General features: G+C 41.2%; 1 protein-coding gene and 1 long non-coding RNA gene across 18 annotated transcripts in view; one reads left to right on the top strand and one right to left on the bottom strand.

Annotated features, from left to right (window-relative positions):
- Positions 1-12852, top strand: part of PTPRG (protein tyrosine phosphatase receptor type G) — a 718204-nt gene that overhangs the window by 682597 nt on the left and 22755 nt on the right. For all 5 annotated transcript variants that reach the window (XM_011280147.3, XM_045051777.1, XM_045051779.1 and 2 more), the window contains 8 exons: positions 2371-2453; positions 2642-2776; positions 3779-3913; positions 5913-6085; positions 7910-8045; positions 8616-8762; positions 11432-11525; positions 12419-12495. In XM_011280147.3, coding sequence (XP_011278449.3) covers positions 2371-2453; positions 2642-2776; positions 3779-3913; positions 5913-6085; positions 7910-8045; positions 8616-8762; positions 11432-11525; positions 12419-12495 — 980 coding nt within the window. The remainder of the gene's footprint in view (positions 1-2370; positions 2454-2641; positions 2777-3778; positions 3914-5912; positions 6086-7909; positions 8046-8615; positions 8763-11431; positions 11526-12418; positions 12496-12852) is intronic.
- Positions 5222-12852, bottom strand: part of LOC111559430 — a 103829-nt gene continuing 96198 nt past the window's right edge. For 9 of the 13 annotated variants that reach the window (XR_006593814.1, XR_006593807.1, XR_006593804.1 and 6 more), the window contains 4 exons: positions 12122-12451; positions 10474-10591; positions 7832-7955; positions 5222-5609 (listed from right to left, as the gene is read on the bottom strand). This is a non-coding gene — a long non-coding RNA (uncharacterized LOC111559430). The remainder of the gene's footprint in view (positions 5610-7831; positions 7956-10473; positions 10592-12121; positions 12452-12852) is intronic. The other 4 variants (XR_006593811.1, XR_006593810.1, XR_006593809.1 and 1 more) reach the window with 2 other exon arrangements.

A 12852-nucleotide genomic window follows, 5' to 3' on the forward strand; every position in this document is an offset into this window, starting at 1 on the left:
GGCCAGTATCAGTTTGTCTTGATTGCAGACTATAGCTTTGTAGTCGATTTTGAATCTGGAAATGGTGAATGCTCCAACTTTGTTCTTCTTCAAGATTGTTTTAGTTTTTCTGGGTCCCATGTGTTTCCATATCAATTTTGGGCTCGACTTTTATATTACTGCAAAAGGTGTAGCTGGGATTTTGGTAGGGATTGCACTGAATCTGTGGATTAATCTTAATATTGTCTTCCATCCATGAAGATGGGATGTCTTTCCATGTATTTATATCTTTTACTCTTTTCAGTGTTCTACATTTATAGTTTTCCTTTTGTTGTGCTTCTTTTGTTAAATTCATTTAAGTATTCTTCTTGATGCTATGGCAAATGGGATTGTTTACTTAATTTTGAGACCTTGCAATGCTCATGTATAGAAATATAATCTTTTTAAAATATTGCTCATGTATCCCACAATCTTTGCTGAATTCATTTATCCTAATAGTTCTCCTTTGTGGACTCCTTAGAATTTTTATATACAAGATCATATCATTTACTATTACAGTTTCACTTCTAACTCTAGATAAACTTTTTAAAGAACCACAAGTCATTTTTGAATCAGAGTACTGGTTTCACTTACGTGAGCGAATGAGGTAAACAGGACAAGGAAGAAGAATCACACTGTGCTTTTCTCTCCCTTCTTTGAATGGATGGACTCTTGACAGTATTTGTTGGCCAACCCAGTAAAGGCTCATTTTGCTGAGATTATAAGGATTTGTCAATCAATATACCTTATTTCTAACCATGAAGGGCAGGGATATAGACACATGTGTGTCTTGAGTACGTCCACACATACCATTCTCTCTACCTTGACAGTCCTTACTTCTGGTGACCTCAGTTCTTGGCTACAAGTATGTGGCAGAAAAGAGGGAGGAAATCGCAGCAGCTTCTGGGTGGTATGCCCAAGGGTCATGCTATTTCCTGGAAAGTTTACCACCTGTGCTTCGATGTGGTTGTACTTTGACCAGTTCATCTGTGGTTTCGCTTTCACAAATTCACATTAGATACAGTTTTATTTCCATAGGTTCAGAAAGTTGGGTTCTGATGTTCATGACATTTTGTCAGATTCTGGGCACATAAGTACCCATCATCTTGGTCTACCCCTATATTAAGGGCTAATTTAGCATGGCAAAAAATGGGACAGAAATGTCATGAAACAACTAAACTTAATGTGCCAGAAACACAATGTAGGAAAAGGCTTCTCTCACAGAGCTGTTACAACTCTTAGGTATATATGGATGCTACCATACCCCCTCCTATACTCCTCTATTTTCCCAAGGCTATTGCCTTTCAGATTAAATATGAATTTTGCAACTTGGAATACGTGTTCTTGTCAGTCTGAAAAATATACAATATAGTGGTACCGAACTAGGACATAGCCGTAGGTGTCCAGATAACTTGGGGGAAAATTTTCATTTGGAGCCTGTTTCTATCAGGCAGCCCCCGTGCCTATCAAATGTACTCTCAGCCTCTGTCAGAACAACTGAAACAATTCACGGTTCCAAGGATGGAGAGTGCTTTCAAAAAGTGCTTGATATATAGTCTGAGGTCATTAATGTCTAGGCTAACTAAACCACTCATTGGACTTGTTTTTGGAATAGCCTTTTATGATTATGACTATAACCAGAAATGTAAACTTACTTTGGCCCATTCTGTTCCTAGCTAGGGAAGATAAAATTATGACCTTCACTTCATTTCATTGGCTGTCCTAAAAATTCAAGCTATACTTTGCTAGGTAACAAGAGGCATATAACCCATTCCCCCGTTTTGTGTTCATAAGCTGAAGTTAAGTGGTTCCTAAAATCTGATTGCTGGCCAGATTGCTGCAATGAGATTACTTTTAGGAATAGCTCTGGGTTCCCTCAGTTACTTAGGTTCTGTTGGGGTGACAGGGACTCTGAATTTAGCAGAGGAATCTCCTGAAAATAGATATTTGATGTTCTGGACCTAATAGAACAATATGCCTTTTTATATTTGTATCACTGGAAAAGAGGGCAATGGATAGTCAAAAGCCTCAGTTTTAAAATACAGGACAAGGAAATTTTGGAGGGTTACAACTTGAAATCATTTTACATGAACTAGTAAGGACTCCAGTTTGCATTTCATGGGCACTCACAGGTCAGAGCATGAGGTAGAAATGTCCCTGTGTTTTAAGATGGGTTTCAACGCTGTATCTTTGAAGTTTTACTTGTTGTTCTGGCCAGAGTTCTCTGGGGGCACTCTGGGAGATGCCGCACTGCCTGTTTGCCTTGTTCTCTGCTTTAGAATGCTGGTAGTTTTTGAATTACACATTTTGTTTTTGCTTTTTTTTTTTCTTTTTTTTTTCTGTCCTCTATAGATGATCACAGTAGGGTGAAGTTAAGACCTTTACCAGGAAAAGACTCTAAGCACAGCGACTACATTAATGCAAACTATGTCGATGTAAGTCAGAAATGTTTTTATAAACCTGCTTCTGATAATTGAAGAGTTGCCACAGAGACTGTTGAACATGTTTTAATACTGCACAGAGCTTTTACTAAAACACAGCCTATTCAATCTGGAAGGCACTTGAATTATTAACTGGTGTGTGGTACCCTTGCATCTTACTTTGTGCTGTGTCATCTTTGAAGGGCTACAACAAAGCGAAAGCCTATATCGCCACCCAGGGACCTTTAAAGTCTACATTTGAAGATTTCTGGAGGATGATTTGGGAACAAAACACTGGAATCATTATCATGATTACGAACCTTGTGGAAAAAGGAAGAGTAAGAGCCTCTTGGCTTAATATCTTAAATCATGTACCTTCATTCAAAACCTATTTATGGAGTACCTGCCGTAGGGTAGGAGCTTGACCAGGTGTAAAGAGTTAAGGCGATGAAAGGCATCCTCTCTGCCCGTACCTTGCTTGTAGTCTGGTGGGAAAGAGCTCAGCACTTAGAAGAGTGAATTAAATGTGGCAGTAGGAATGAACAGAACGTTATAATGGGGATGCTGCAGAATGGATGAATACATCCTCTGGGGCTGAGATTTGTAAAGGAGCTCTTGTTTGCGGTGAGATGTGAACAGTGAGGGACGAGAAGGAGTTAGGGAAGGACCTTCTAAGCCCAGGGAACACAGGGAAGCTGGAGGAAACCCAGTGTAGTGGGGGAACTACCGATAGTTCAGGCAGGGGACAGCAGCACTGCTGAAACACCCTAGCATTGAGAGAACCTTTTTTTAAGATGATGAATATTTGAGTTATTAGATTATGAGCTTACATTACATGATGGTAATGTAGGCTGGAATAAAGGCTAAGCCTCAAGTTCATTAGGTAGAGTCGCTTCAAGTTCACTTTGACTGTGGAGTCTCCGTTTCACCTTTGGTGACCCAAGTTGTGAAATGAAGATTTGCATTGTTACAAGACTCTCTTGCAACTCTGAATGCAGCCCAGACTCCTAAACGATAAGTAGACTCCTTTATAATGTAGCCAGCCCTATTTCTTACTGGCCAAATACAGGTTTCTTTCTTTGGCCCTCTTTAAAGTGCACTGTGTGTTGAAAGACGGTCACGAATACTAGACCCATTTCTCAAAGGATCTTGCCCACACTTGTCCCACGATTAACCACTTCAGAGGTATGTCTGCCTATAAGCCATTGGGCCCGTACGTTCCTTTCTCGGTCAACTACATGGCCAGAGTACTGGTTTTAAAGACTTATGAAATCACTTCATCGACAGTACAACCGTGGCATAAATTGCAGTTGCAGTTAACAACTTTTTCCTTTTTGCAGCGAAAATGCGATCAGTATTGGCCAACAGAGAATAGTGAGGAGTACGGAAACATTATTGTCACACTGAAGAGCACAAAAGTACACGCCTGCTACACTGTGCGTCGTTTTTCAGTCAGAAATACAAAAGTGAAGAAGGTACTGAAGGAATCGGGTGGGCTGCCAGGGCATCTCTCTTTAAACTTGTACGAAAAACGGCACAACCAAGGCCAATTCTCATAACCAACTTGGCTTTAAAAAAGTATTTCTAAAAAACGTTTTTTCACAACTCGTTTGATTGACATCAATGTATGCTGTGAAAGATACTGGCAAAGCACATAATAGAATTTAACTGGCCTGATTAAATGCTGTAATCTCCCAGTGAAGGCTTCGCTTTTTGTTTTGTTTTGTTTTGTTTTTTTTAAAAAGGTCCTCTTCGGTTTTGGTGACCAGCAACTATAGCAGCATCTGCTTGTTGACTGAGCTTTTTAATAGCAATTTTCTGACAGATTTAAAGTATTATTTCCCAAAGTGTGCTCCAAGGAATGCTAACCCTGCAAGATGCTTGCAAAAATCAGATTCTGCTGTTTAATGGGTACGGAAAATGAATGCTAGGTAATAAATATTCTCCGTCAGAAATGAACAGGGCACGCAAGTGACCAAAGTGCTAGTGAAGAAGCCTCTTCAACTTTGTTTTGCCTAGTGCTTCCTAAAGTGCCTTAATACGACCCTTGTCTAACTCTTAACAACCTGAGATTCACACCCTGTGGAAAATGCTTTCAAGTTATCTCTTGTTCAAAAGCTGCTGTTGCACCAAGACTCCTAGACCACTGCAACATTACTAGGAACTCTAGGTAGATGTTCATTAAGAAAATGTATAGTTGCTCTAGAGACAGGAATGGCTGTTGTTTGTAGCAATGGGTATAATGTGGTGTTTTGTTGTTGTTGTTTTTAGTCTTGGACATCTTTGAGAAGGTGTTAAAACTCCAGCCTTCCTGCCCCCAGAAGAATTCACCTTTATTCAAACTTTTATATACAATGTCATTGGCTCTGAAACCTATCTGTGCTCCAAGGTTAACAGTCCTTTGTACATGTAGTTTTTTCCCAGAATGGCAGAAGCATATAATAATCAAGTAGCATTGTATTTATCTTGTGTTCTGATAGAGCTGTTACAAAGCCCATTTGTAAAAAGCCCATGGGAACCCTTCAGGTATTTAAGCATCGCCCACTTACTCTTATTTTGGAAGCAGCTTAGAGGGAGGAGGAAGTCAAATGGGAATGTTAGGTGTCTTGTGCAAGAGGAAAAAGTAGTAACTAAAAATAAGAAAGAAATAGGAAAATGAGAGTTAACAGAGGATTTCAGAAATGAAAGTCATCAGGCCTTGGTAGTACAGGGCCGAACACCTAACATGCTCCAGTGTTGAGTAATGAGCCCGAGTCATTCAAAAAAAAAAAAAAAAAAAAAAAAAGTGAACTTTTCAGAGGTATTTGTGGTAAGAAAAAAACATATAACAGCTAGTTACCCATTTGGGGAAATTTTTCATCCAAGTAGTTAAAATGAAAACAAAAAGTAGTTTAAAAAGCTGAGCCACTTAAAGGAAAACTACTCTGAAAAATTCATTTATGAAAGTGACAGATACATTTATTATTGCTTTGACTCTGGAGATTGGCCATCATCTGGCACTTAGGATCTTCCCCACAGCTGGTGAAGAATGTAAAGCAAGGACCAGCACTTAGGTTCCTGAAGGTTCAACCTGGACAGCGGAGAAAGGATGGGAATCCGGGCCCACTGTCAGATGAAAGCAAAGGACCAAAGCCTTCTGGAGTTGGGGCAGGAAGTCAGAAAATGGAGACCCTGTAGGCAAATTACAGTGTTTGAGATGGTTCTGAATCCAAAAAACTAGCGTCAAGTGTTCGTACCTGGTACAGTCTTAAGCCATACTCTCCCCCAGGAGAGGTCTGATACTTGCCATACAGCTAGGTGGCATCTCCATTTGTAGCCTGAGACAGCCACCAAGAGGAAAGTACCTCGTTCAGGAACAGTAGTTAAGGCAAATAAAATGGAAGGTCCTGTTTCCTGGATCCTTACATTATTTCCTTATACCAGAATGCCTACCCTCTGCTTAAAGACCTCTTTTTTTTCCCACCTTTCTCGTAGGGTCAGAAGGGAAACCCCAAGGGTCGTCAGAATGAAAGGGTAGTGATCCAGTATCACTACACGCAGTGGCCTGACATGGGAGTTCCTGAGTACGCCCTCCCGGTCTTGACCTTTGTGAGGAGGTCCTCAGCAGCCCGCACGCCGGAAATGGGCCCTGTGTTGGTGCACTGCAGGTGGGGCCAACATCCTTCTCTTTCTTGTGCCTGGGATTCGACACTGGAAGTGGGCAAAGTAGGGAAACGTGGACCTCACAGGCATGGACTACTGGGGCCCTGCTTTGTTGCTTCAGAAACGGAGTCTTGCTCCGTCACCCGGGACCAGTACAACCTGTTACAGTTAGATAAAAATCACTATATATTCTCCACATGTTCAGAAATCATGTGCTATTTCTGAGGTTAAAACAAAATGTGCTCTTAGAGAATCAATCTCCAGTTTTATAACATCTACGATTAATAAAATCCCCATTGTTTATAGGGAATATTTAAGCTGCTCCTATTAATAAAAATCTGACCTTAAACACAAGTCCAGGGCTTTCTACACTAGAGAGTTTGAGATTTTATATATGGCTTTTCTGTAGGGTTCCTCTAAATAATAAAATGTATTGTGAGAGTAAAAAGGCTTTTTTTTTTTTTTTTTTAATGTTTATTGACTTATCTTGAGAGAGAAAGAGAGCACAACCAGAGGAAGGGCAGAGAGAAAAGGAGAGACAGAATCCCAACCAGACTTTGTGCTGCCAGAGTGAAGCCCGACCTGGGGCTTGAACTCATGAACCACGAGGCCATGACCTGAGCCAAAACAACCGACTGAGCCACCTAGGCACCCTGAGCAGCGAAAATATTTTTTCACTTTTTATCTTTGGTATTCAAATAGATGCTGCTTATTCTGCGAGTTAGAAAATGCCACGCAGCTAAGCATTTCTTCTGGGCTGTTGTTAATTACATGCGCTCACAAAGCAAGTCCTTTGCAGATGTTGGAACCCATCTCCTGTTTAAAACCCCGTGAAAACTACATTTTTCACTTAACCCATTGAGGAATCACTAAAACGGACGAAATTCTGTGAAAGAGCTTGGATATCAGTGGAGTTGTGTGAGACGGGCAACCCACGGCGGGGGCAGGGAGAGGCGGTTCTGACAGAAGCAGCTTGTTAATCAGAACTCTGATCCTCCTTAGTGTTGTTTTTCTAATAACAATTAGGAAGTGTGAATAAAAGAGGCCACATTTTCCAGGTGTGCCATTCTGATTCTAGACCTGGGTAACTAAAGGAAGGCACCCCTTTAGGTAGGAACTTTCTAATACTGCGCAGACTAGGGAGGTGTGCAGAAAGGGGGCTTAATGAAAGGATAGTGGGTGGGGCGCCTGGGTGGCTCAGTCGATTGAGTGTCTGACCTTCAAGCTCAGGTCACGATCTCACGGTTTGTGGGTTCGAGCCCCGCGTCGGGCTCTGTGCGGACAGTTCCCAGCCTGAAGCCTGCTGCGGGTTCTGTGTCTCCCTCTCTCTGTGCCCCTCCCCCACTTGTGCTCTCTTCATCAAAAATAAGTGAACATTAAAAAAATGAAAAGATAATGAGTGCTTCCAGAATTACGGGGAGTTGGAAGAGCAGGCGTGAACTTAGACACCAAGGACATAACTCCCTATCTGGGGCCTCAGCGGACACAGTTCTGGTGTGGGGACAGCTCTGCCGAGAGGGGCCACTCTCTGTCCCTCGCAGATCCCCGACTGAACATCCTTTGCTTGAGCTGCAAGTGAGGCTGAGAAAGCAAATACATAATGCAGCCTTTTTATAAAGGCTGTCTCTTCTCCCCATCAAGACTCCTGAGGTGGGAAATGTCCTAATGTAGTTTTTGGATGCTGTCCACAACGAATAACTTGTGTCAACTCTACTAGGTTATCTAAACGGCAAGGTTATTTCTCCGCTCACTCAAGATTTAGATGGTAACTTTTCCAGGTTACTGTTAAACGAATGACCGTCCTAGTTGGGTGTCCTCATTTCTTCTAGCGCTGGTGTGGGCAGGACAGGCACCTACATTGTAATAGACAGCATGCTGCAACAGATAAAAGACAAAAGCACAGTTAACGTCCTTGGATTCCTGAAGCATATCAGGACACAGCGTAACTACCTCGTCCAGACTGAGGTAAGGGGCACCTTCAGGTGCTCTCCCGAGATTTCTAGCACATGCCATAACTGAAAGTTAAATGATTCCAAGGAGGCAAATTCCTCTCGTGGGGCTTGAAGGCATTTACAGGTTTGTATTGGAAGATGTCCTGACCACGATACTACTCGTTGGCTCAGTTTCCCATTTCTGGGTGGCGCTCACGTGTGGATTTCTCAGGAACTACACCAGCACTCAGGAAGCAGACACAGCTGTATCTAGTGCTGTGTTTGATGCCGTGGGGAACTAAACATGCAGTCTGGCGTGAGAAGTAGAATGGTTCTAAAAGGTGATCATTAAACACATTTCTCCATTGCATGCTCCCTTGAACCTACTGTTTTGGGCCTAGTATGGAAAACACAGTCTTGACCCTAAAATAAGTAATAAGGGCTAAACCAGTAAGAAATGGAGCAGGCCACCTAGCAGTAAGTGCAGGAGGAATTTATAGGGAGGTCCCTGTTAGAAGAGTTGCTCCGAGGTCGATTGCCTGACGGATCGAGGCGGCTACCCCTTACAAGCTCTTTCAGTGATGACATATACTGTCCCTTACAGGAGCAGTACATTTTCATCCACGATGCCTTGTTGGAAGCCATTCTAGGAAAGGAGACTGAAGTATCTTCAAATCAGCTGCATAGCTATGTTAACAGCATCCTCATACCAGGAGTAGGAGGAAAGACGCGGCTGGAAAAACAATTCAAGGTAGTGTTCCGAATAAATTTCTTGGGTTAAAAAATAAACAAACTAAGAAGTAAGGAAACATCTTCAATATGGGAGTCATGTCTTTTTTCCATGAATGTATGGACCAAAAGGTATTATCATCTGTATTCTTCAAATGTAATAGGAAGGAAATAGTTTTGACCTGTGTATGAATTGTTGGTATCCAAGTAGACAGTGCAGTGCTAGATTTCCTTCTGAGCAACTTAGGATTTGATCTGAGTGTAAACATGAGCAGCCCTTGGCCACAAAGACCTAATACTCAGAGTCAATCACTCCAGGCCAAAAAATATCTTCTGTATTCTTTTTGAATTAATCTATTTTACCCTTATTAAGAATGGCTATTTGTTGGCACACTGTCCCCAAAATAAAGCTATCCGAAAGACTATCAGATAATCCAGAAACTAAAAAAGTTACTAAGGAATACTAGAGAGAAGTTAGCTTTCCCCAAAGGATTATTCTTTTGCTTGGATAGAGGCGTGAAGTTTACAGGTAGGTAAAGTTTATATGGAATTGACTGAGGAAAAGGTGAAAAACCAGACTATTAGGACCTTAAAGTAATTAAGATCGTAAGACCTCAGTCTTTTTTTTTTTTTTTTAATTTTTTTTTCTTTTTTCAACGTTTTTATTTATTTTTGGGACAGAGAGAGACAGAGCATGAACGGGGGAGGGGCAGAGAGAGAGGGAGACACAGAATTGGAAGCAGGCTCCAGGCTCTGAGCCATCAGCCCAGAGCCCAACGCGGGGCTCGAACTCACGGACCGCGAGATCGTGACCTGGCTGAAGTCGGACGCTTAACCGACTGCGCCACCCAGGCGCCCCAAGACCTCAGTCTTTTATTCTAACTTTCAAACACTGTCCTTCCACATTCTTCTATCTATGTCTCTCATTAGTCTTTTAAATTCCTTTTTTTGCATAATTCTATATGTAATTTCTCATTTTGTATGAAAATGGAAAGAATGACGTGAATCTGTGCAATTTTAGTTTTCAATGTAAAACTTTCCATGGATTTGGGGTGCCTGGATGGCTCAGTTGGTTAAGTGTTCAACTCTGGATTTCAGCTCAGGTCATGATCTCACAGTTGGTGAGTTTGAGCCGCCTATCAGGCTCTGCGCTGACAATGTGGAGCATGCTTGGGATTCTGTCTCCCTCTTTCTTTGCCCCCTTTCCCATTTGCTCTGTATCTCTGTCTACAAATAAATAAAAATAAACGTAAAAAAAAAAAAACTTTCCATAGTTTCTGAAACCATCGCTTGAGATTGTCAAGCAGAGTAACCAGCAAAATTAATCTTATTTTTCATTCCATAACAATTTCAAATTTCTGGCTCTCCTTTTATATCATCCTAACTATTCTAAAAACCATTTGAGGTCATTAATAATGAGGACACAGTAGTAGCTCGTTTTCAATGTTTAAAATTAATTCTTAAAAAATTTAAGTGCCGGGGCACCTGGGTGGCTCAGTTGGTTAAGCCTCCCACTCTGGCTCAGGTCACGATCTTGTGGTTTATGGGTTCGAGCCCCACATCAGGCTCTGTGCCAACATCTCAGAGGCTGGAGCCTGCTTCAGATTCTGTGTCTCCCTCTCTCTCTGCCCCTCCCCCACTCATGCTCTGTTTCTTTCTTCTTCCAAAATAAACATCAAAAAAAAACATTTTTTAATAAAAATAAATAAGTGCCAACATTTCTTAAATCCTACCTTTTCTATTCCTGCAATATTTGTTTCCACATACTTTAAAAAAATTCATCAAAGAAATCTTTCCATTCCATTGGAAACCAAGTCATTGGTTCTTTCGTAAGCACTAATCACTTGAGAACTTAAGAACAAGAGAAAAAAAAAAAACAAGTATCAGAAACTTGAAAACTACATCCAGGGCCCTTGACAATAGTCCTAAAGCATTTGGTGGAGGCCATTCCCATATGTTCCATTAAGATATATACCCCAGCCCTCCAAAAAAAGGGGATTGACAAAGTGTTCAACCAAGCTATATAAGAACAGGAAGAATAACCAAACTTCTGGGCTAATTACTTATAATGGCCTTAGAACAATGTTAGTTTAGTTCAACAGAAATGTACTGAGAACCTAGTGAGTTAGGTTCAAGAAACACGGTTAGCTCTTATGACCATAGAGCAGTCTTTTCTAGTGTAGGCCCACCCAAATCTCATGTGCCTGTGAGAAATTACAGAGGGGAACTTCCAAAAATCAGTGACACTGACAGCCAGAAAGTCTACATTGATTCAGTAAACATCTACTACCCCCACAGAACCTGTTATCAGAAGCCTGTGGCCTGATAGTAGAAATGAGACAGGTGTGCACATCACCAAGGGAATGGACAGAAGTAACCACTACTGAAACACAACAATGCGTTCTTTGAGGTAGAAAAAATGTTTTTTTTTCTTGAGTAATCTGATTATTGATGGACCTTTTTCGCCAGATCATCAAGCAAATGCTGTCAATTGTAATTTCTGTTTCATTGGTTTGTTGTTTTCCAGCTCTTCTGACATTCAAATGCTATATAACACTGTATACATTTAAGGTGTAGAAAGGAATGACTGGATGCCTGCATTATATTATGAAATGATTGTCATGTTACGGTCAGTTAACATGTCCACAGTTACACCTTTGAATGAAGACTAAAGCGTTACTTTTCTTTCAGCTGGTCACTCAATGTAATGCGAAGTATGTGGAATGCTTTAGTGCTCAGAAAGAGTGTAACAAAGAAAAGAACAGAAACTCTTCGGTCGTGCCATGTAAGATCTTAAAATCCATTTGACTTGGTGGAATGTGTTAGTATTTTTTCATTGCATTTTATGTATTCTGTAAAGAGGCAGCTACTACCAAGGGGAAGAGTTCTGCCAGGAAAATTCAGGCGCATCGATCAGACTAGCAGGGGCGGCTGTCAGTGCCAGCGAACGGCTGCCTCGGTGCCACGTGAAGTCTAGCTTCGGTTCACCTCGAAAGCCCAGAGTTGTGGGACTTCCACATCCTAACTAAAAAAATGAATAAAGCCATTATCACTGTGGCATGAATACTCCTAGAAAGCTTAAGGATCTCTGACTAATCCGTCCAACCGGAATACATTAGTACATTATCCTGGCTATTGAGGTCAAGGCACTATGCAGACGGGGCCCTTTGTATCCATAGCTTGGGACACGGCAGAGGATACTATGTGTGTGCTGAGACACAGGCGTGGCTGATCGCTGGAAAGATGATCTTTCCTTGACAAAGGCCACTGTTTTCTAAGCCCTTTGCCAGGAGAAAGACACGGATAAGGCTATGGCAAAACAAGCAGAAGTACAACGTGTGGGTATAATGGAAAGAATATCAAACCGGGGCTAAAAATTACCTGAAATCGTGTCATCTCTGCACAGAGTGTTCTTTTCATGCTCTGCTGTGAAAACCTCTCCGACAGTAAAATTTGATTCCTATGTTGCCTCTGCCCTCCTGGGACTGTGCAGCAAAATTCCATTGACATTCTCCTTAGCGGAGAACACTTGAACTTAGTTAAAAATATAGGTAAGTTTTAACCTGAAAGGGGATCCAGGGGAATAGGTGACGCACCAAGTGAATCTCAGAAAGCACTATGCGTTCTGTGTGTATAATAAGGCAAACGTGGCGTTTTTGTTTTGTTTCCATACCATAGCCGAGCGTGCTCGAGTGGGTCTTGCACCATTGCCTGGAATGAAAGGAACAGATTACATTAATGCTTCTTATATCATGGTGAGAGTCAACAGTTAATTATAAATAAATTCAATTAAACTAAAAGGTGCTAAAGAGCAGATACCACCTATGTGGCTGATTTCACTTTTCAAATAATTTCTCGATGTGTAATATCAAAATTAGAGAGCTTTTTGTATCCGGAGACCTCTAACAAAAGACTCCTAGCCAGTGGGGGTACAAAAATACTTTAAGAGAAGTGTTCATTAAGGAATTAATTTTATTGTTAATTTCACCCATCTAGCGTTTGAATAAATGTTGAAATTGCCGTTAAGTAAAAACAGCAGGGGTAACTAGGAGGAAATTTATGTGGAGCGAAAAATATCTACACATGTTAGCATATACAGCTAAAAATTAGCC

This window comes from Felis catus, chromosome A2 (genome assembly GCF_018350175.1).
Source record: "Felis catus isolate Fca126 chromosome A2, F.catus_Fca126_mat1.0, whole genome shotgun sequence".
NCBI classification, from domain to species: domain Eukaryota; kingdom Metazoa; phylum Chordata; class Mammalia; order Carnivora; family Felidae; genus Felis; species Felis catus.